Raw genomic sequence first — 21,592 nt, 5'->3', positions numbered from 1 at the left:
TTCACATCTCCCATATTTTGACAAATGTTGACCGAGTACAAGATTTTGGTAGACTTTTGAACCAAGCAACTAAAAAAGCAACGGTCACGCTCCGACAAGGTTTTAGGTACACAGACACACTTTTTTGTTTCAGATTCTGTAGTGACTGACAGGAGGTTGTTGGATGTTGCGGAGTGTATGTTTGGGTGTACCCTTGAGTTCCTCCTGCTCAGTTAGTAGAGTACTTAACGTTGGAGCCTGATGCCCAGGTAACACAGGCACAAATCTACACCATATATATCCATCTCTTTGAATACATGTGTATTTCAGTAAACAGTGAACTGGATGCACCCTGCATTTAGGGTCCCCATTATCTTTGGGCACAGATATATGTGCATGTTCAGTGGCACACACACATGTGCGTGTATGCACACGCGTTCACACATATCATTACCTCTCCACTGCATACGCACACTATTTTCCTGCAGAACCGTTATGTTTATATGGTGCTGTTTTTAGAGACAACTTTATTTTGCGTAAGACTTCGACCCCGACACACACTATTTACTCCTGCGCTTTACGTCTGCTTTATTCTTTTAATCTGCTGACATCATCAGAGACAGAGATGCTTGACATCGTGACCAGCACATTCCTGCTGGAGACACATGGACACGCCTCTGTGAGGGGCAGCTGGCGTTTAAAGGGCTGAAAAAGAAAAAAGTCATGGGCACCACCTCTGATCTCACACTTCCCTCTGGTTCCACCAGATGGCGCTCTCACTGCAACCTAACCAAGTTAGTGCGAGGAAGGACACTCACCGCGCCCCAGCCGAGGGCCCTTAAACACAATGCCACATCATCATCACCGCCACATAATAAGACCAGGGAGGGGGCATTCTGTCATCCCCACGGGACAGTCTGCTGTACTATACAGCGGATCCTCATGGGATATATGCAGTCTGTGGATCTCCGGTGGTGTGGTGAAGCTCTTGGAGGTGCCGTTCAGTGTGGGTCTTCCTTCCTTCCTTCCTTCCTTCCTTCCTTCCTTCCTTCCTGTAGCAAATCACTGCACGCCCCCACCCCCCACCTCCCACCAGCACCCCTGCCTGGAGGCACTGGTGTGTTAACAGCGTGTTCACTTTGATCTTCTGATTATCACAAACAAGTGAATCAGCAGCCACTCTTCTGAGCAGTTAAAGCACAAAGGTAAGGCATCAGTCCAGGCTCTCCGCGCCAAATGATAATAAACCGTACAAAAAAAGGAGGAACTATATACAGTTAGTGGTCGGTGATGGGAGGTTGAGCGCATCTCTGCTAGTGGTCCTCAGGCTGCGGGCTAGGGGGGGGGTCAGAGGTCAGGGGGCGGGGCTAAAGTGATAGCGCACGGGAGGGCCAGGCAGATCCTCGTCACCATCGGTCTCGGGAGCGAAGGACATGGTCAGGTCCACGTAGCGCCGCTCAGCTGCAGGCTTCACCAGTTTTAGCATCCTGCGTAGACACAGAGACGAGGAAGAGGAAGAGGAAGAGAGGGAGGGGGCGTCACAGAAATTCAACAGTTCTGTATATTCTCATATTTGTTTCAGCTTGTTTTTGCATAGTCCTCTATAAGTTGTCTAGGTGTAGTTGTTTGGTTTGCGTTTCTGTTTGTGCATATTGTATGTTTGTGTGCTGGTTGGTATAGCTTGTGAATACAGTATACATTTTTTGTGATTGTGTGTGTGTGTGTGTAAGAGAGAGAGAGAGAGAGCGAGAGAGATAGTGTGTATAGTTTTGTGTAGGGTGTATAGTTATATACATTAATATGTATGCGTGTGTTGTTCTTGTGAGTATGGCATTATACAGTTGAAGTCTGACATTTAATCTTAGCACACATTCCCTGTCTTAGGTAAATTAGAATCACTACTTTCTTTTAATGTTAGAGTAATAGAATGATTGATTGTCACATTTATCACATTTCCGTTGGGTCAGACGTTTACATACACTTAGTTAGTATTTGGTAGCATTTCCTTTCATTTTTAAAATTTGGGTCAAATGTTTCAGGCAGTCTTCCACAAGCTTCTCACAATAAGTTGCTGGAATTTTAGCTCATTCCTCCGGACAGAACCTTTGTAGGCCTCCTTGTTCGCAGTTTTCAGTTCGACGGCCAGCAAATGTTACTTTGGATTGAGGTCAGGCCTTTGTGACGTTGCCACCTCTTTGGAAAAATGCTTTTGTGACCCATTTGTGACCAAGCTTTAATTTCCTGGCTGATGTTTTAAAATGTTGCTTCTTTATACCCAAATAATTGTCCTTCCTCATGATGCTATCTATAAGTGCATCTATAAATGCCATCTTCTTCGGCTTGCAAGCTTCCCCCTTTTCCCTCCAAACATAACAATGGTCATTATAGCCTTTTCCTCCACACATAACAATGGTCATTATAGCCCAAGTGTCACATTTCTGTTTCATCAGACCCGAGGACATGTCTCCAAAAGTATGATCTGTGATGTAGCTTTTTTTATGGTGGTTTTGGAGCGGTGGCTTCTTTCTTGTTGATCGGCCTTTCAGGTCATGTTGATACAGGACTCGTTTTACTGTGGCTATAAATACTTTTGGACCCGTTTCCTCCAGCATTTTCACAAGGTCCTTTTGCTTTCGTTCTGGGATTGATTTGCAGTTTTTTGTGCCAAAGTATGTCCATCTCTAGGAGACAGATTTTTTTTTTATTTCTGTGAAACCTGGACATCATTAGTAAGCCCAAATTCAAATGAGTCATCTTTGTTTGTATCTATTTTTAAACAACATTCATTTGTTTAGCCACGTCAGTGTAGGAGCCTAGTCTATTATTTGACAGACTCCATGTTGGAGCCATCCTTGAGGAATCCATGCACAACTCACAATTGCTGCACGTTTATTTTATCATGATTCATTATTATCAAAGAACTTCCAAACTATTGATTTCTGCTGTCACCATCATTCTTCTTGTTTACCAAGGGCTCGAACTGAAAGCTGAGTGCATAAGAGAACTAGTGTAAAACCTGAGATCCTTGGGAGGGGATATTACGTGGTGTAGGTCATCATTTCACGGAGACAGACGAGTTCAAAACTGAAGTGCTTTACTACTCCAGTGCCCTCGAAAACCTGCCTCATCACCAACCCCAAACAAAGCAGTATGGGAAATGTAGTCAATACTAACTATCAACAATATTTAGGATCTGACCCATTTTCAGTTCTTACACTAGCGTCACATGATTAACGAGTACTCGATGTTAATGTAGAAACGAGAATTGATGTAGCTGCTTGATGTAATGCAAAATTCACTCTGAGAATGATTACATCTAGAAAAGGGACTTTCACAATGTTAGTGCTCACACCACAGCTTCTCAACCTGGATTGTTTGTCTTTACAGCAACCCCCATGCATTGGGTGCTATTAGGCACCCCAGATCCTGGTCACAATTAACTGCATTCCTTTAGCATCTGGTTGATTGTTTCAGCCTTACCCCCCATTATCACAGAGAGAACCTCAGGAGGTTCCAGGTATGTGCAAATATATATGAATGTAACATATTCATGTGTGATCCTTTTGATCAAGAGCATCAAGGCTTCTTGATCATGGTTTCATTGCAATCTGTAATGATTGATGATCAAGTACCCGCCATAGCTGTATAATTAGACTAGCCCATTGTAACCTCTGCCTGGGCATACCCAGATGGCCAGGGTTGAGGAGGGGAGAATGTTATCTTAGGGCATTTAGGACAGATGGTGGCCTTAAGCAACTGGCTGGTGGCAAATGCATAGCAATTGGGCTTGAGGTACAAAACCAAACACTTTAAAATGTTTGGGCTCTTCGCTCTTCCCTGTCTTGCCTCTCCTGCTGCTTTTCCTCTCGTGTCTGAGTGTGGGGATCCTCCTTCCTCCTGCTATCTTCTTCTACTCTTTCTGTTTGTCTCTCCTTCACCATTTCTCTCACTCATTCATTTCAGATTTGGTTCTTCATCTCAGGTTATGTTATTTTATTTTTTCTATCTCATGCACTCAGGTTTCTGTGGTCATTTAAGTGAATGTGGTCTAATTGGCATCCAACCTGTGTATTCCCTTGCTGTGACTTACAGTTGTACTTATTCATTTGGGTTGTATATTACATTCAGTCTGACTGACACTTGTAACATTTAAGCTTACCGTTTATTGTATTAATAACACTTTGGCTGTCCTTACATTGATTTCTCAAATACGTGAGTACTCTGTGTAATCCCCTAGTCCTACCTGACTTGCCAAATGTATGGTTTGTGGAGTAGTTTAAAACAAATCTGTTTTAATGACTTGCGTGTAGGTGTGAGTGTGTAAACATCTGACTTCAACCATATATACATCTATGTGTTGACATCTGTGTGTGTGTGTGAGAGAGAGTGAGTATGAGTGTTTGTGTGAGAGTGAGTATGAGTGTGTGTGTGTGTGTGTGAGTGTGTGTGTGTGTGTGTGTGTGTGTGTGTGAGAGAGTGAGTATGAGTGCAAGTGTGTGTGTGTGTGTGTGTGAGTATGAGTGTGTGTGTGTGTGTGAGTATGTGTGTGTGTGTGTGTGTGAGTATGTGTGTGTGTGTGTGTGTGTGTGAGTGTGAGAGTGAGAGTGTGTGTGTGTGTGTGTGTGTGTGTGTGTGTGTGTGTGTGTGTGTGTGTGTGTGTGAGAGAGAGAGAGTGAGTATGAGTGCAAGTGATTCTTACGTGAATTTCAGTCTCTTGTTATGGCCAGGCATCACTGGAACATACAGCATCTTTACTCCATGCACAACCATTGTAGGCTCCACTCCATACTTCTCCTGGTCAAAACAGAACATGCAGAAAGCATCACCAAAGCTGTCACAGCTGGGATAGATTTAATTCAATTAAGGTTAAATTCAAAAACAACTGATAGAGATGGGATAGAACCCTCTGCAACTATTGGGAAATGATTGGGAAAGACCCACTATTCGTAATGCAGGTCCGTTGGAAAAACAAACCAAAACAGGCAGATCCTCATTAAAATTCATGAGTAGTAATATGATTGTTACGAGAGGCCTTGATGCTGCGGCTAACACTGTGATTGGCTCACCCGGACTGCACTGATGAAGTCATTAAGGGTGAAGTCCTCATGACCATGAATGTTCCAGCGATCCCAGATGGAAAATGAGATATGCTCTCTGAAGAAACAAAATGTGTGAGAGACAGTCAGAGAACATGTGCACATTGTGTGCCACAGAGATGAGTCTGAGTCTGAAGTTGTGGACAGATGGACAGATGGACAGATGGACAGATGCTAGAGGTGGCCAACCCCACAGTCCACCAGTATCAGTCTGCACCCGACTGAGCTGATTCATGGAGTCATCAAACTGGTCAAGTTAGCATTAACTACAGGCCTCATGAACTCATCTAGCTCTCAGCCTATTACCTACAAAAGAAGATGTCCACAAGGTTTTACAATTTTCAGAACTCGTGTGGGGAAAAAAAAGAGTCCTGTGACCAAAATACAGTAACTAAAAGTAAATGACACTGATCAGTTCTCTGTACAGTAACTAACAGTAAATGACATTGATCAGTTCTCTGTACAGTAACTAACAGTAAATGACATTGATCAGTTCTCTGTACAGTAACTAACAGTAAATGACACTGATCAGTTCTCTGTACAGTAACTAACAGTAAATGACACTGATCAGTTATCTGTACAGTAACTAACAGTAAATGACATTGATCAGTTCTCTGTACAGAAACTAACAGTAAATGACACTGATAAAAGTAAATGACACTGATCAGTTCTCTGTACAGTAACTAACAGTAAATGACATTGATCAGTTCTCTGTACAGTAACTAACAGTAAATGACACTGATCAGTTCTCTGTACAGTAACTAACAGTAAATGACTGATCAGTTCTCTATACAGTACGAGTCTGATAGAGTGTGTGTGTGTCTGAACGGGTGTGCAGCTACCTGATGTATGTTTTCTTGACGGGTGCCATCTCTGTCATCACCATGACTGGAATGGCCAGGTTAAAGAAACAGTTTTTGAACGCGTCAAACTCATAACCTCCTGCAACCTTTATAAGTTCCAGAGCCACCTGTACATGCACATGGTAAAATACACAGAAATATTAGGTGAAATTCACAAACTTCATTTGAAAGGTTTAGAAGATTGTGAGCACAAAGCCAGCTCACCAGGCCCGCTACGGCTGCGGTCGTTGTAGCAATGGCTGGGATGATTTTGCCGGCGATGCGTTTGGTGGTGAAGCGGTCGGCGGGTTTGATGGCGTACATCTGAGCCCTGAGCGCTGAGGCGGCGGTCACAAAGTCCACGTGCCCGTTAGAGTCATCGTCTTTCTCAAAGATCAGTGGCCTCATTCGTAAATACTCTACAACAGAAACAGAACCTTTAAGAGTTTGCCATTGAGTGGTCCAAAATAGAAGTACAAATTAGGGGCCCAAGGTTTATTTTCTGCAAATTTATACACAATTTATGCATTAAAGAGGAAAATATACAGCGTCACAAAAAACGTGCTTAATTGATGATTTTACGTTGAATCCGCAAATTGAATGATGGTATTTTGAGTGCATTACCTGGAGTTAAAGTATGGGCGTTTATGACCTCCTCTAGTTGTGTTATGGCCTCTCTCTCCTCTTCACTACTGACAGTCAATTTCAGTTGTTCAGGCTTCTTAGCACTCTCATCTGTTTCTATGCTCTGCATAAGCACAGACAGACAAAACCATACAGAGAGAGAGAGAGAGAGAAAGACAGAGAGAAAGACAGAGAGAAAGACAGAGAGAGAGAGAGAAACACAGTTACAAAGAGAAATCCCTTAAAGGTGATTAAAATGATCATGAAAATGGATGTGTTTGTGGCCTGCTGAGTGGTGAAGTGACGAAGTGCTGAGTGGTGGTACCTTATCTGCTGGTTTATACTCCGGAACCTGCACTTCAGCCAGAACTGCAGATACTGCATCTGGTGAAACATCCTGCATAACACACACACAATGATTTACTCCATCGAAAATGAGATGCTGCATTATGTGTAGTTCTGTTATGTGCTGGTACATCTAGTTTACCTTTTGTGAATAGTGGATGTTGTAGATTCCAGCATAAAGTCTAGCCGTGCTCACTATAAAACTAACATGCCTGCAGGAAGAGAGATCCATTTGATTGAAGAGAGAGGACATTCAAAGTGATATAAAGTGACATAAAATGCATTATCAAAATATAACACCAGGATATAATGACTAAGACTGTGTAAAGGGTGATATGCTGTGGGAGGTGGTTAAGAACTTGGAAAGGTTAAACTCACAGTGGATCACTGGCATCAAACTCTATAGGACAGGGAGGACGTTTGGGAGACTGCCAGAACAGAGCTGCAAAAGAGACGCAGACACATTACTTTACATTAACCATTCCTCTTAAAGTGACAGGCTCACATTACTTTACATTAACCATTCCTCTTAAAGTGACAGGCTCACATTACTTTACATTACACATTCCTCTTAAAGTGACAGGCTCACATTTCTTTACATTACACATTCCTCTTAAAGTGACAGGCTCACATTACTTTACATTACACATTCCTCTTAGGCTCACACAAATACCTCACTTTGATACTCCAGTATATTATGCAAGTATGTGGAAGTGAACTTACATCCATCTTTCAATCGTGTGTCTAAGGGAAAGGAGTGAAGAAGCTGCAAAGCCTATAGAAACACAAACACAGAAATCAACACCATGCTGATGCCTGATTATATTCCAACATTCATCAACACAACACGTGTTACTTCCCAATTTCCCAAAAGGACCTAGAATTTGACACTGTGAATGGACTTTTCCCAAAGAGGGTCCAATTTAATCAAAATATCATACTTAGTTGGTGTTAACAATTTACCTACGGCAATGGTTATCATATCCTTGAAGGGTAGTTAGGGTAAGGATAAGTGGGTTTCCATGGCTACAGTACCTTTCTCTTGAAGTACTTGTCGAATTTATGGCGTGCTAGCGACACACAATGGTCCCAGCGTATCGGCCGTCGGCTCAAGAGCTTCACCACCTGAAATGCGCCCTCCAGACTCTCCCCTGACTTCATCCGCTACTCACACAAATTCAAACACACACACACACACACACACACACACAAAATGAATACACAAACACACACTCAATGCTATGCAACTGATAAATAAAAAAGGAATCATAAAAACATATTGTGCCATTGTCTGTCACCTGGAGCACATCCTCTGCTGAAGAGTAGTTCTGCCAGAACATGGTGAACATGGAGGGCTTGTGGGTGAAGGAGCTCTCAAACTGCAGAGCACAGACACAAGACCAGGAAGCAGGAGTCACCGAAGCCATCCAAAGAGTTGATGGGGGGGAAAAAAAGACAATAAAAACATACGGTACATGCGTAAAGTGTGCATATTACCGACTCTGGAGAGAGGATTGTGTGTAAGGGTGAGTGCGTGAGTGAGTGTCACACTGACCTTGTCTCTGGCCCATTGAATAGTGTGTTCTATGACAGCAGGAAAAGACTTTAATGTGCAAAATGGAATCTCCTCTTCAGGTGGGTCCCTCTGAGTAAAAACAGAATGAAGCCATATTAGTTGGAGTACATAAATGAACACGGACATTACATACAACAGAACACTCACAAACGCAGCCATACACACAGACAACAAACTTGTGATGTGTGTTTGCCATGACTCACATGGCTGTTGTAGGATTCAGTCAGGTTTGGAACAACGATCTCTGTGTGCCCTTTCGTTCCCATGGTACCAGGAGTCCAGCATAGCTTTCTGATTGGACACGCAGCGACTGCAACATCACAAGAGAAGAGGTATCGGCCGAGTGAATAACGTTCACTCATACATGAGACGTGCTTCATGTGATTTGATCCACTTCCATGCTTTACCTGTCCACGTATCGACGGGCCTCCACATTATCCAGAGCGGTGATGACCGTGTGCAGGTTGGAGAAGAAGGTGTCGCTGTAGATATCTTCTGTGGCCGGGTACACCTTGTTCAGGTGAGCATCCACACTCAGGCCGGGGTTGATGTCAAGGGTTGCCATGGCAGCCGTGGTGCTCTTGGGTTTCTGGATGTGGTGCGGCCGGAAGAGGAACTGTCTGTTGAGGTTGGACTTTTCTATCAGGTCAGGATCTGTTATACACACCTGTTAGGATCACACACACACACACACACACACACACACACACACACACACGATGCACAATGCAATGTTTTATTTAAAGGTAATTCCAAAGGTAATTGTTCAACTCCGAATGAGGAACACAAAACCTCTACGAAGGAAGTATTTCGATGACACCATTGATCGTTGACATATTTCTAACACATCATGAGTTTTGGTTCCTACCTCCCCTGAACATTCGGCTAGGCCGACCCCAAGCAGCGCCAAGTTCTTCAACATCTCACAGCCAATGGCCCCGCAGCCCACCTGCAGAACACACACACACACAGAAGCAGACCGAAGCCTCAGCTCAATGCAGCTCAATGCAGCGCGTGAAGCACGAGGGGGCAGCTCAGGGACTGAATCAGAACGCGTCTCACCATGAAGAGCCTGAGCTTGTGCAGCTCCTGACAGAGAGATTCTCCCACACACGTCCTCAGAGCGTCATACCGGTCGCCCCTGCACACAGCACACGGCACACGGCACACGGCACACCATGGGGTTACGCTCGGCCCACCAGGACATATTTACATTCTCTTCACACTATCAGGTGTAGGCTGGACTGAACAAACGCCAGAACTTTACCTGGGCATAAACTCCTCGACCGGTAGAGACTGCAGTGGCCGCACCACTTCGATGGCATCAAGGTAGAACTATAAACACGAACACACACGAAGACATCAGATGAGAAATTGGCCAGTCATCATCACACATGCCATGCCAGGTGGCAATAATGCCCGGTGTCGAGGCTTACCCATTGCTGGAGTGGGGTGAACTTCCCCGTGAGGGCCTTCAGAACCTCCTGACTGGCAAAGCCCCCCACTGCTGCTGCCAGAGGAGGCAGACATCCCTGAGCACACCGAGACAGACACCGCACCAGGTCCTGGTTCACACACACCTGCCCAGATACACAGATGAGCACTGAGTGAGTGTGTGTGTGTGTGTGTGTGTGTGTGAGAGAGAGACAAAGAGTGCCCAGAACCTACCCTGTTGGTGAGTGTCTCGTTGACCTCCTCTGTGAGCCTGAGTAAAACCTCAGCATCCTGAAAACACCTGTGGAAACCGTTTCAGAGGGCCATGCAATGAAAACACAGCCTAAAAAAGCATGTTCTCTGTTTTTCAAATTAAGATGAGGGTGATAAAACACGTAAAACACGTAAATCAACAAATCATTAAATACATAAACATGCTTATGTGACTCGATTTTCATTAAAAAAAAGTACTGCAATAGTCGCAGTGGCCTTACTTCACACATACTGCAGAATCCCTCCAAATACACATCACACCTTTTAATTCCCCATCCTGTTATTCATATACACCCTCTATTCTGCACTCTCTCTTCTCAGCCCACAGAGCATTTGGGTACTTTCCTCTATTGGCTATGTGTTTGTGTTGTACCTCACTTGGCTATGTGTTTGTGTTGTACCTCACTTGGCTATGTGTTTGTGTTGTACCTCACTTGGCTATGTGTTTGTGTTGTACCTCACTTGGCTATGTGTTTGTGTTGTACCTCACTTGGCTATGTGTTTGTGTTGTACCTCACTTGGCTATGTGTTTGTGTTGTACCTCACTTGGCTATGTGTTTGTGTTGTACCTCACTTGGCTATGTGTTTGTGTTGTACCTCACTTGGCTATGTGCTTGTGTTGTACCTCACTTGGCTATGTGTTTGTGTTGTACCTCACTTGGCTATGTGTTTGTGTTGTACCTCACTTGGCTATGTGTTTGTGTTGTACCTCACTTGGCTATGTGTTTGTGTTGTACCTCACTTGGCTATGTGCTTGTGTTGTACCTCACTTGGCTATGTGTTTGTGTTGTACCTCACTTGGCTATGTGCTTGTGTTGTACCTCACTTGGCTATGTGCTTGTGTTGTACCTCACTTGTAAGTTGCTTTGGATAAAGGCATCTGCCAAATGACTACATGTAAATGAAATGAGTCTTCACATATGTACAAAATGAGAGAGAGAAACAGCTTGTAGGGAGAGCGAGGGAGGGAGGGAGGGAGGGAGGGGAAGAGAGTTACCCAATGTTAGGCAGACGTCTGTGCTGCTCCTGGAAGGCATCAAGAGCCAACATGGCCACATGGGTCTGGAGAGGAGCCTGCGAGAGGAGAGAAGTGGGACACTTTTAGAGTGGCAGCTCAGGCCAGCTAGAGCAGCCTGGAGCTCTGGGTACACTGCACACACACACTCAGCCTGGAGCTCTGGGTACACTGCACACACACACACTCAGCCTGGAGCACTGGGGACACTGCACACACACACACACTCACGTCTGGTTTACTGAAGTCTGCAGTCAACACCAGAGGGTCACACAACTGCCTCTCCATCGTCTCCTACACAACACAGACAGAAGCACTTCAATGCTGGCTGATACTACCCATATTCTGTCTGTATGTGTAGTCACTATGTGTACATGCAAGGAGACCTCGTGGAATGTTGTGCACAAAGAGTTTGTCTATTTCTCTTACAAAGTGGAAGGTCTGAGGTGTTTTGACTAGGCGGCAGATTCCTCCGTGAGTGTAGGGGAGAAGGGTGGATGTATCTCCAATTGAAAAACTGTGTGGGGACAGTGCTGCAAGAACACACACACACACACATTAACGTATACGGTACATACAGTAGTGTCTCTCAAATATACTAGAATCTTAGAAAGAACACGCTGGCTTCAATAAACATGTATACATTTTAGAATTCGCCAATACAACATTTAAGATGGTGGCAGGCATTAAATAAAAAAAATAAAAAAATAAGTTCATCCACATTCACACAATTCTCGAAGGTCAACCAGAAATGGGCGTGACTTCACAACTAATCCTCCTTGATTTGAAGGAGTCAAAGTCACTTACTGCTCAAAGCACACTAATTGCATAAACCATCATTACTTGTGCTTACACTGACCTTGATGGGGAAGAAATGTAGTGAGCTATTACACGTCGATGTGCATGTAATGTTTAAATCTTAGTGATATGTGATATTGGGGACCAACTCTATTGCCATTAAACTTGCCTGAGCTCAAAGTGCTTTTCTCACAGATCAGTATAAGAGTAAAACTACTACAGCTTTCTCTGGGCCAAGTAAGGCCAACACGATTTTAGGACAGCAGGGTGTTAAAGGTAGAGCCTCTCTTAAGTAATCCCATACAATATCTGAAACATTTAGAAAACTTGATGATGTCTTGTAAACTTGTCTTGATATTGGGATACAAAAACAGGCGTGTTTTCCGTTTAAAGAATAATGTTGTATTGAGGTTTTCATAATGAAACTATACAAATCTGCGAATAAATTCAAGGTTGCATCAGTGTGTGAAATGATGCCTAACCCTTTATTTTTGTAGTTTATGATTTGATCATTTGTGAAAAAAGAACACATTGCCAACTGTGCAGCCCAACATAGAGTGAATGTAATGGTGAAACACTTTGACCACGAATACAACATGCTTCCAGTGAGTTTGTATACCTGTGACTTTCTGGTGTGTGTTGTTGAGAGCATGCATGCCGTTGATTTCTCTAAACACAAGAGTCTGCCCCGTCTGCAGCCCATGACTTCGTCCATCCATGCAGGTCACGACCCCTGGGTTAGCCTGTGACAGGATGACGAATCCAAAGTCAATAAGTGTTGCCATATCAAAAGAGATTTAAACAGCCAAACAGTGAATAATTTAACAGCTACAACAACTCAACGTCACTAGTCAGCCTAGCTAGTCATCGCATTTGACCTAAGGTTCATCATAGAACAGCGGGCTGTGGAAACTGTTTGTGCAAGTGCGTTTGCCTTGGCTACCTGAGTTATATTCTGTATGAACAGCTCCTTTGCCTCCTCCCCTGTGGCATCGGAGACCTCAAACTCCTCCCCAAAGTCACAGAAGACACGTGCACACACCCCCAGCACCTCACAGCTAATAAACTGCCGGGGACAATCACAACATTGTCATTAACACAAAGTAACACTAACAACACAGGTATTTAAAAAAATGTCAACATTGGGAAGATATTTGTAATGAGACGGTTGAGTAAAAATGGAAGGAGAGAGATATCCGGACATACTGTGATTGCCGGCTGTTGGGAGTGGCAGAATTCATTCACTCTCTTTTGTAGGTTCAACCGAGCATCTGTCAACACCACACACTACACCAACACACACACACACACACACACACACACACACACACACACACACACACACACACACACACACACAATAGTTAACACAGATAGTAAAACAACACATGTAATGCGTGCTGTGCGTGATGTCTTCCACACACCTGGTAGCCCTTGAGGAAGCTCAGGTCAGTGCTGTCCTCCAGTGGACAGGCAGACACGCCCACCTGCACATACGGGTTCAGCTCAGCGACACGAGGATACACCGCCTCCACTCTGCCATACAGAAATCAGGCAGATGTGAGTGTACATAGCACAGGAGCAATGCATCCCAAAACAACCCCAAATCGTCTCTACTGTACACAGGGAATTGGTGCCATGTGCGCGTGAATTGTGTGAATATGTCTGTGTGTTTTTGACATCCTTGAGTGGATTCTTTTGGTTTGTCTGTGTGTGTATAAGGCTCCAGCTGGTGGCATCTGACTGAAGTGTTTTGTAGTGGTGCCCTTTAGAGGCATGCCGTTTCTGGCTATACCGGTTCTAAACAGTGCTGAGGTCCATTTCACCTCTTACATCCATATTTAAAAAAAAAGAATCAAGCTTTGTATTGAAAGGGGTGTGGCAGTGTGTGTGTACCCATGTGTGTGTATTGCTCCACTTGTTTCTCCTATTGTCTATGCAAGAAATGTATGGTAAATCATACCTGAGTGTGTTTGTGTGTGTGCGTGTGTGTGCATGTGTATGTCTGTATGAAAATGTGTGTGTTGTGTGTTGTGTGTATGTATGAATATGTGTGGAGAGTGTGTGTTTCTCTACCTGCTTCTCTGATTGTGAACATCTTCCTCTCGAACAAAGAAATTGGTGCCCAGATCCCACGTCTCGCACACTTTTGTATCATGAAGTGTTACAGCCTGCATGCGCCAAAGCAAGCACACAAACACACGGCTTATTGAAGCTGTCCTCCAGACAGAAACACACACACACACACACACACACACACACACACACACACACACACACACACACGGCTTATTGAAGCTGTCCTCCAGCTCCTCATCCACCTGAGAACTTTATCAAACACAAACTCACTCAACACAAAAAGCTTGCCTCACCTTAATTCCAGCCAGGACTATGTTCTTTGCTGTGAAATACAAAGCAAGACATTTTTTTGGTAAAGGGTCCTAAATAGCTAGAAACAAAGCTTGATTTCAACAACAGGGTGAATGTACACACACACATACACAAATAACCTCTCTTCCAGATAGAAACACACACACACACACACACACACACACACACACACACACACACACACACACACACACACACACACACACACAGCCCTACATTTCAGGGTAAAAGTAAGAATAACCTACCTATCTCCACTCCTACACCACCGAGTCCACTTAGAAACACTGAAGACTGAGCCATCTGTCGCATGGCTCTGTCTCCAAGAACATACCGCTGTCGACTGCCAGAGAGAGATAGAAAGATGGAGTGGGTTAACACTGGCAAACATTTTGAGTAATAATAGGGAATAGGGAATATTCACCTGTACAGCGAATCATCAATCTCCATTGAGTCTGTGGCCATGTTGAAAGGGGATGGGGGGATATCAGGGTTCTACTGGAGGATCCTGAAACCGAAAATACAACAGCATGTCAGTGATAACAACGGCCAATACGGTAACAGTAACCAAGATTGTTCTCAACCTACACTTAACCTACATAGGCTAGAAATTATCCTGTATCACCAGGTGAATTCATTAGGATTAATTATGCAAGATAAGAAAAGATTAGAGAACTAGCGTTTAGAGCGCGTTTAGATTCGGACTCGGTTATTGCTAAACTAACGTCATTCTCAGTAACTTGGTTAACTATTAATACTATGTTATCTATGATAACAACAGTCAAGGATGTAATGACAACCTGAACCTTGATTGCAGCAGGAACGCCTTTGAATAACTTAACACAGACTACTAGACAACTTCATCCATGTATGTTTATCCGTGTTGTTTATAAATTCGTGGTAATGCAAGCCCATTCTATTCACTGAAATAACTGACAGCTATGAACCACATGTTTAAGTATACTGTACTGTTGGTAATTTATGAATTTTACATTGTTTAGCTTAGCATGCTAAGTTTATCGTTAGCTGAATGTTCACAGTTGACTGCATACTGTGCCTATTTGTGCTATTAGCTAGCTACTTTAAAGCGTAATCTTTTATCAATAGTAAGGTCAGCATATTAACAGTCTAAGGTAAGAATCGTACTCAATCAAACACTCCTGGTGTTAAGCATATGCATTTCTGCACTTGCTTTAGTCCATACTGCTTACTCATAGCTAGCTAACATTAGCTACATCCTCTGGCGGGCCTAACGTTAGCAATCTGTTACAGAGCAAATATGTAAGAAAATATAAACAATAAAATTGTTTACAACTACGCCGTTCATGAATGCAAGAGGTCTTCTGTGGGTGGATAGGATGGCTGTCTAATATGTGGCTGACGTTTTAAAGAAAACAAATAAAAGTCTCTACAGATATTACATGATGATTTCAGTTGGTTAAATACCTGTCAGTGTACGAGAAGCTCCATACGCGGTAGCAGCAACAAATGAATGGCCGTGAATGGCTAAGAAGCTCAACTACTTCCGGGTTTATCGTTTTAGCCCGTGACATCACATATTTGCAAATGACAGCACGGAATGACTGCAAGGAAAGTTCTTTAATAGTGTGCCGTTGTGAATATTAATGGTTTATACATTTCCATATTTGCTGCCTAGCGGCTAACTTGTACCTGTAGATTTCCATTGTTTCTTGAATTAACTCAATGAACACATACGCTACTTGATACTCAACAAAATAGCACAAAATAGCCTGCTTTTCCCTTTCCCTCTCCCTTTCACAAGGCTCAACGTGGTTGTGTTTTGAATTCTGTTCTCTTAAATACATTCTTTCTTGAGACAGTATGCAAAAACTTTGAAAAACACAAATGTATCCCTGGTCCACTGGCCTTTTGCTCATCAGTTTTCAGGCAAATGGCCCACCGTTTTGCCACTTGCTTTAAAAAAAAAAAAAAAAAATTATTATTATTAATTATTATTATTATTACAAATGTGCATGGGTGAAGTCATCTACAATTATGGCACAGAGAGATACGGTTTGTCAGAAAGCTAGGAAGGAAAAGCAAGGTCAAGCCAAGTCAAGATGGCAGGTTAAAGTAGCAAGGCTGATTTGAGAGAGGAGGCAGCTGAAGAGGCAATGGAAACGAGCAGATGATGAACAGCGAGTAGGAATTAGTCCACTGCAGACAGAGGTGAAGAGTAGACTGACTAGCTAAGGAGGGTAGAGCTCCTCAGAAGAAAAATTAAGAAGAAAAAACAAGGGCTGCATTTTACAAGGATCCATGTACGTTTGTGAAGTCTGTATTCACTCAAGAGAAAACGGGAAGTTTGAGAGTGAAAAGAAAGGATTCATCCATATAATGTCAAAGGTCAGGTGGGAAATAATCAAATCTAGACAGAAAGAAGCTACTATGAAAATAGCAATCGAAAATTCAAATGGATATAGGTCCCACAAGGAGAAAGGGTGGAGCAGAAAAGGTCAGAGAGAAAAATAAAAAAAATCTCAAGGCTGATGCTGCAAAATGTTTTAAGTTAACTAATGTACTCAAGGAATGCCAACGATGCTAGTGCCAGGCAAAATGAAGCACACAGGCACCAAATGAAGAGGAGGAAGAAAGGCTCTGGATGAAGGCTGATTCCAGTGAAGTGCAGGGGCAAGACGAGGAGGCTACTGCCAAGGATGAGCAGCAGTGCATATATTGGAGGGAAATAGGGCGTGTTTGTTTGAGAGTTAATCAGTTGACGGTTAACTCTTTGCCAATTAATGACAGGGACAGTAGAATTTCTCTTGTGGGAGAGGTGCTGTGAAGTGGAAACCAGGCACATACAAAGAGTACTGGCAAATGGGGCAAAGCGCAGGATTGGAGATTGCTGGCTGATGTAGGTAGGCAACTCCAGGTTCCACAGTGTATTGTATTGTATTTCACTGATGAGCTTTCTAGAGGTGTAAATATGATTAAGGAAGATGCCCACTTGACAACCCCAGCGAAATGCTCATGAAGATGTCTCTTTGTTGTTGTTGTTTGTTAAATGTTGTTAACTATCAGTATGGCGGTTGTAGTGTACTCTGATGTGTTATAAATCATAGGCTAGATTGTTGGGTATATATACTTGCATATGACAGTGAAAGGTTTTGCTGCTGTGGGAAGTCCTCAACCTATATGTCACAGCCTCTACAACACGCTCCTCTCTTCCTGCTCCGGTCCCTGCAGCCACTCCAGTCCAGGTTCCTGCTCCAGCGCCATAGGCTACCCCAGTGTTTAGTATTTCCCTCCTTGTTTAGCTCTCACCTGTAGCCTAGGTGTTAATTGAGTTCCTATTTAAGCCCTGGACTTTTCCTTTAGTCTTGGTGTGATATTGTTTGTGACTAGCAAGACGCTACGTTCTGTGTTCTCTGAGTCTTGGGTTCTTTGCCTTGTTTGCCCATCCTGGCCTTTTGTTTATCGAAAGTAAAACACGCCTTGAGCGTTTGTATCCAATACCTTTTTTCAAGTCTCCGTTTGTAACACTATAGCACACGGAATTTAACATATTTTCTTGTGTATAACTCAAATAAAAAAATAGTCTATTATAATGCATGAAATAATGCATTATCATAAAAAAAGCAGTTGGATAGTTAACAAGACATCAGAGTGTTAATATGTTTTTATTTATAAAGACATATGTTCATTCTCTTCAATGTGGATTTCTATGTTTAAAAAAATAAACAAATTAGAAAATAGATTATGATAATCATCCCAAACGCCCTTCAAGTCCATCAATACCTATAAAAAGTATCTAAAAAAAAAAAGTATTTCCCACACACTCACAGTTTCACATGTAAAAGTGAAACTGTTCACCAAGACACCAAACATAACAAAATACTAAAACAAATCACCCTTTTTAGAATATAACCAAAGTTATCATTTCACATTGTCAATTTTTAGCCATCACGAACAGTCACTGAATCAAGAAAAATAAAATGATAAGCAGGACAATGGTCAGCACATTAAGTGGACTGAGGTGGTCTACAAAAAAAAGTTTCTTCTTTCAAATGAAAAACTTGGCACACGAGAACATGGAATGGATCTTACATGAAGGGATACTGCCAATATCCTGAACCTGATTAATAATACTAATGTAAACATAAATCTTTCAGTAACATATTATTTTACAAATTCCAAAAAACAGTCAAATTCCCTGGGTTCTTTTTTACTTGTTTGCTCCCTTGTGGTGATGGTTCACTAGACCTTGGAGAAGGCCGTCAAGTTGTGGTGATGGTTCACTAAACCTTGGAGAAGGCCGTCAGCAGTGCGCCTGTTAGCACTAAGCAGAAGGCTATCCCAAGCACCAGGAAGTTCCGTAAACCCTATAGACAGAAAGAGGGCGTGAGGATGAGACCAAGAGACGACTTTAAATAACTTAAAGCCCTCAATGTTATGGTCAAGGTATTTAGTGGACGCTTTTGTCCACAGCGACTTACAGAACATTAGAAAACATAAAAAACACATTCAATTGCAAATTTTTATTTAAAACAATCAATTAATAATCACAACAACAATAAGGATAGCTCCAAATATCAAAACTATTATTATATTTATAAAGTATGCCTCAAACAAAATAGCTAATTAGACAGATGATGTTTAAAAAGGTGAGTCATTTAAAAACGTTCTGTTGGTTCAAATACGGTTACACACTCACCTTCACCTCCTTAAATACCACTACTCCCCACGCAGCTGCAATAAGACCTGGGACCTTTAAAACACATACACACAATGGTACATCACAATAGGCAACAGACATTTGTATACGTATACATGACGGTAGGGGTGGGGAAAAAAAATCGATTTTTCGATTTCTCTCGATTCTCTCTAGAACGATTCTGTCTCGATTCAGAAAAGTTCATAATCGATTTTTTAATATTTAAATTAATTTTTTTTTTTTTTTTTTTACACATTCATTTTGTGTTGAAATGCAAGCTGCATCGATTATTGCATTGTTCATTGAAAGTCATAATCGTGACAAGGGAAAGCTTTTTCTCTAATAAAAAATAGAGAAGGTAATTCATCTGTTGATTTTCTTTAATTATCAAACACAAAGTAGGAAGTGATTTGAGACTCTAAGTAGCAAACTCAGATGTTTTAAAAATCGACATGCATCGATAATCGTTAAATTGGTTTAGAATTGATAATCGATAATCGGTTTAGAATCGATAATCGGTGTAGAATCGATAATCGGTTTAGAATCGAATCGTTGACCACTGAATCGGAATCGAATCGAATCGTGAGGTGCCAAGAGATTCCCACCCCTACATGACGGAGTGAAGACACAGATGAAAACAGAACTTTTCAGAACTTTTCTAAATGATATGAAGAACAGTATACTTTGCCACCATATTTTGCCCCCCCCCCCACACACACACACACACACACACACACTCACACATGGTGTCTATCTGGAATCAACTGCCTAACAGGCTCTCCTTGATTGAGCTCCTCGCACACACTCACCCACAATGTCCAAGACAAATGAAATGAAAAATTCAAATTCAAATCCAAAGTATGTTAAACATATGTTAAACATACTTTACAGATCACTGAAGGAGACTGGATTGATGATGAAAAATTCAAATTCAAATTGAAAGTATGTTAAACATATGTTAAACATACTTTACAGATCACTGAAGGAGACTGGATTGATGATATCATTGCCATTCACAATGTAACCAGGCCTTAAGTGCATCTGTGTCTTTGATACAATGGTACAGTATACTGATCATTGGCAAATGAATGGTTGAGGCAGATGTGACTCACTGTTGTGATGATCGGGAAGCTGACCACCGCACTCAGATAGTGATTAGCTAAGAACCAGCAACATGTAGCCGCTCCCCACATGATCCCTGAGAGAAACCCTGAAAGAGGAGGAATGCGTTAGGACTGATTTATACAACTGGGGCTTTACAGCCTCTCTAACCCATGACACACACTGACACAGCAGTGTGTGTGTGTGTGTGTCTCTGTGTGTGTGTGTGAGTCTGTGTGTGTGTGTGTGTGTGTGTGTGTGTGTGTGTGTGTGTGTGTGTGTGTGTGTGTGTGTGTTTGTGTACCTGGTAGGATGGCTTTGGAGAAGACTTTGGGTTGGTTCTTCATTGCTGCACAGTAAATGAGGAAATAGACTGTGCTGGTGAGAAAGATCCCGCTAAATTGAGCAAACACATAGTCCAGATCTATAAAGGGAACACAGAAGGGTGTTTATCACACATACACACATCCTGAGTAACACACTGCCATTTGAATTAGTTCTTTATAAGCTTATCTCGCAGCTTAGACTGTTTCAAAGTTTCCTGAGTGCAAGTTGTCTTTACCAAACTGACTGGCTCCGTGGAAATGGCTGTCTGGATCGTCTGCGTGGTCTTTGATGTAGAGTACAGGGATAAAAGAGGAACCGTACAGCAAACCCGCAAAAACAGCCATACTAAAGCCTCTGTGTGTTTGTGTGTGAGAGAGAGAGACAGAGAGAGAGAGAGAGAGAGAGAGAGAGAGAGAGAGAGAGAGAGAGAGAGAGAGAGAGATTCAATTACACAATCATAAGTTATACGTTAACAGGTTTACTTCACATGGTACATGGTGGTGAATGTTTTATTTAATGATTATTGTGCTTGGCTTTATATGATGCAGTACATGTTCCAATGTGAGTGTTGTACATACACAAGTCTTTTAGTACTGGGTCTGAGTCTATCCACCCACGAATCATCTGAAGAAGCATCACCTGAATTTATAGTCTACAGGGTAGAAACACAGAGTTTATGCACACAAAAACAAGAACAAATACTGACACCAATGCTGAAGGTGCACGTGAGATCCACGACACGTGCATCCCACGTGAGATCCACACAAATTATACAAACAGTTACATGTGGATACATGCACTAGATATGCTTGTGCTTGCATGGGTTGTGCTTTTCACAATGCAGGTCACACATGCAGCCAATAAAATATTTATATCTGACGAACACGGTCAACCTTGGAATCTAAGATCAAATGAAATGCAAGTCAAGGAGCTTTACATAAATCAGGGCAAGGGCCCCCAACTCCTTCAGAGAACCTACATTATCTATGAGTAAAGGGGTCTCTTCTGCTGTTCGTACTCTCTGGACATCACTCTTCACAAAGAAAAACACAATGGCACTGAAAACACATGAAGACACATGAATATTATTATTTAGAAAAACTAATAAATGTGTGA

The 21,592-nt window shown here is 42.4% G+C and overlaps 2 protein-coding genes across 2 annotated transcripts in view; both read right to left on the bottom strand.

The window, feature by feature from the left end:
- Window positions 1-1,021: 1,021 nt before the first annotated feature.
- Window positions 1,022-15,903, bottom strand: uba6 (ubiquitin like modifier activating enzyme 6). Its single transcript, XM_012831834.2, is given in 33 exon segments — window positions 1,022-1,466; window positions 4,679-4,773; window positions 5,046-5,133; window positions 5,918-6,045; window positions 6,143-6,336; window positions 6,542-6,665; window positions 6,867-6,938; window positions 7,029-7,098; window positions 7,265-7,328; window positions 7,610-7,661; window positions 7,922-8,050; window positions 8,185-8,265; window positions 8,442-8,531; window positions 8,666-8,734; window positions 8,736-8,772; window positions 8,870-9,129; window positions 9,331-9,411; window positions 9,525-9,603; window positions 9,730-9,797; window positions 9,899-10,042; window positions 10,131-10,197; window positions 11,167-11,243; window positions 11,416-11,478; window positions 11,614-11,717; window positions 12,602-12,725; window positions 12,926-13,048; window positions 13,189-13,269; window positions 13,407-13,518; window positions 14,059-14,153; window positions 14,355-14,383; window positions 14,619-14,713; window positions 14,795-14,878; window positions 15,817-15,903. Coding segments are annotated over 32 exon segments (3,069 nt in total). The 5' UTR covers window positions 14,836-14,878; window positions 15,817-15,903; the 3' UTR covers window positions 1,022-1,333.
- A 2,092-nt stretch (window positions 15,904-17,995) lies between these two features.
- tmem144a (transmembrane protein 144a) overlaps window positions 17,996-21,592 on the bottom strand; it is a 5,030-nt gene continuing 1,433 nt past the window's right edge. The window contains exons 6-12 of the mRNA XM_012831835.2: window positions 21,456-21,534; window positions 21,055-21,128; window positions 20,712-20,830; window positions 20,454-20,573; window positions 20,161-20,258; window positions 19,049-19,102; window positions 17,996-18,716 (exon numbers count right to left, since the gene is read on the bottom strand). Of these exons, the coding sequence (XP_012687289.2) occupies window positions 18,633-18,716; window positions 19,049-19,102; window positions 20,161-20,258; window positions 20,454-20,573; window positions 20,712-20,830; window positions 21,055-21,128; window positions 21,456-21,534 (628 nt within the window). The 3' untranslated portion in view covers window positions 17,996-18,632. The remainder of the gene's footprint in view (window positions 18,717-19,048; window positions 19,103-20,160; window positions 20,259-20,453; window positions 20,574-20,711; window positions 20,831-21,054; window positions 21,129-21,455; window positions 21,535-21,592) is intronic.

This window comes from Clupea harengus, chromosome 22 (genome assembly GCF_900700415.2).
Source record: "Clupea harengus chromosome 22, Ch_v2.0.2, whole genome shotgun sequence".
Taxonomy (NCBI): Eukaryota; Metazoa; Chordata; class Actinopteri; order Clupeiformes; family Clupeidae; genus Clupea; species Clupea harengus.
Note: the sequence above shows the minus strand (reverse complement) of the source record. Positions and strands in the feature narration are given on the sequence as shown.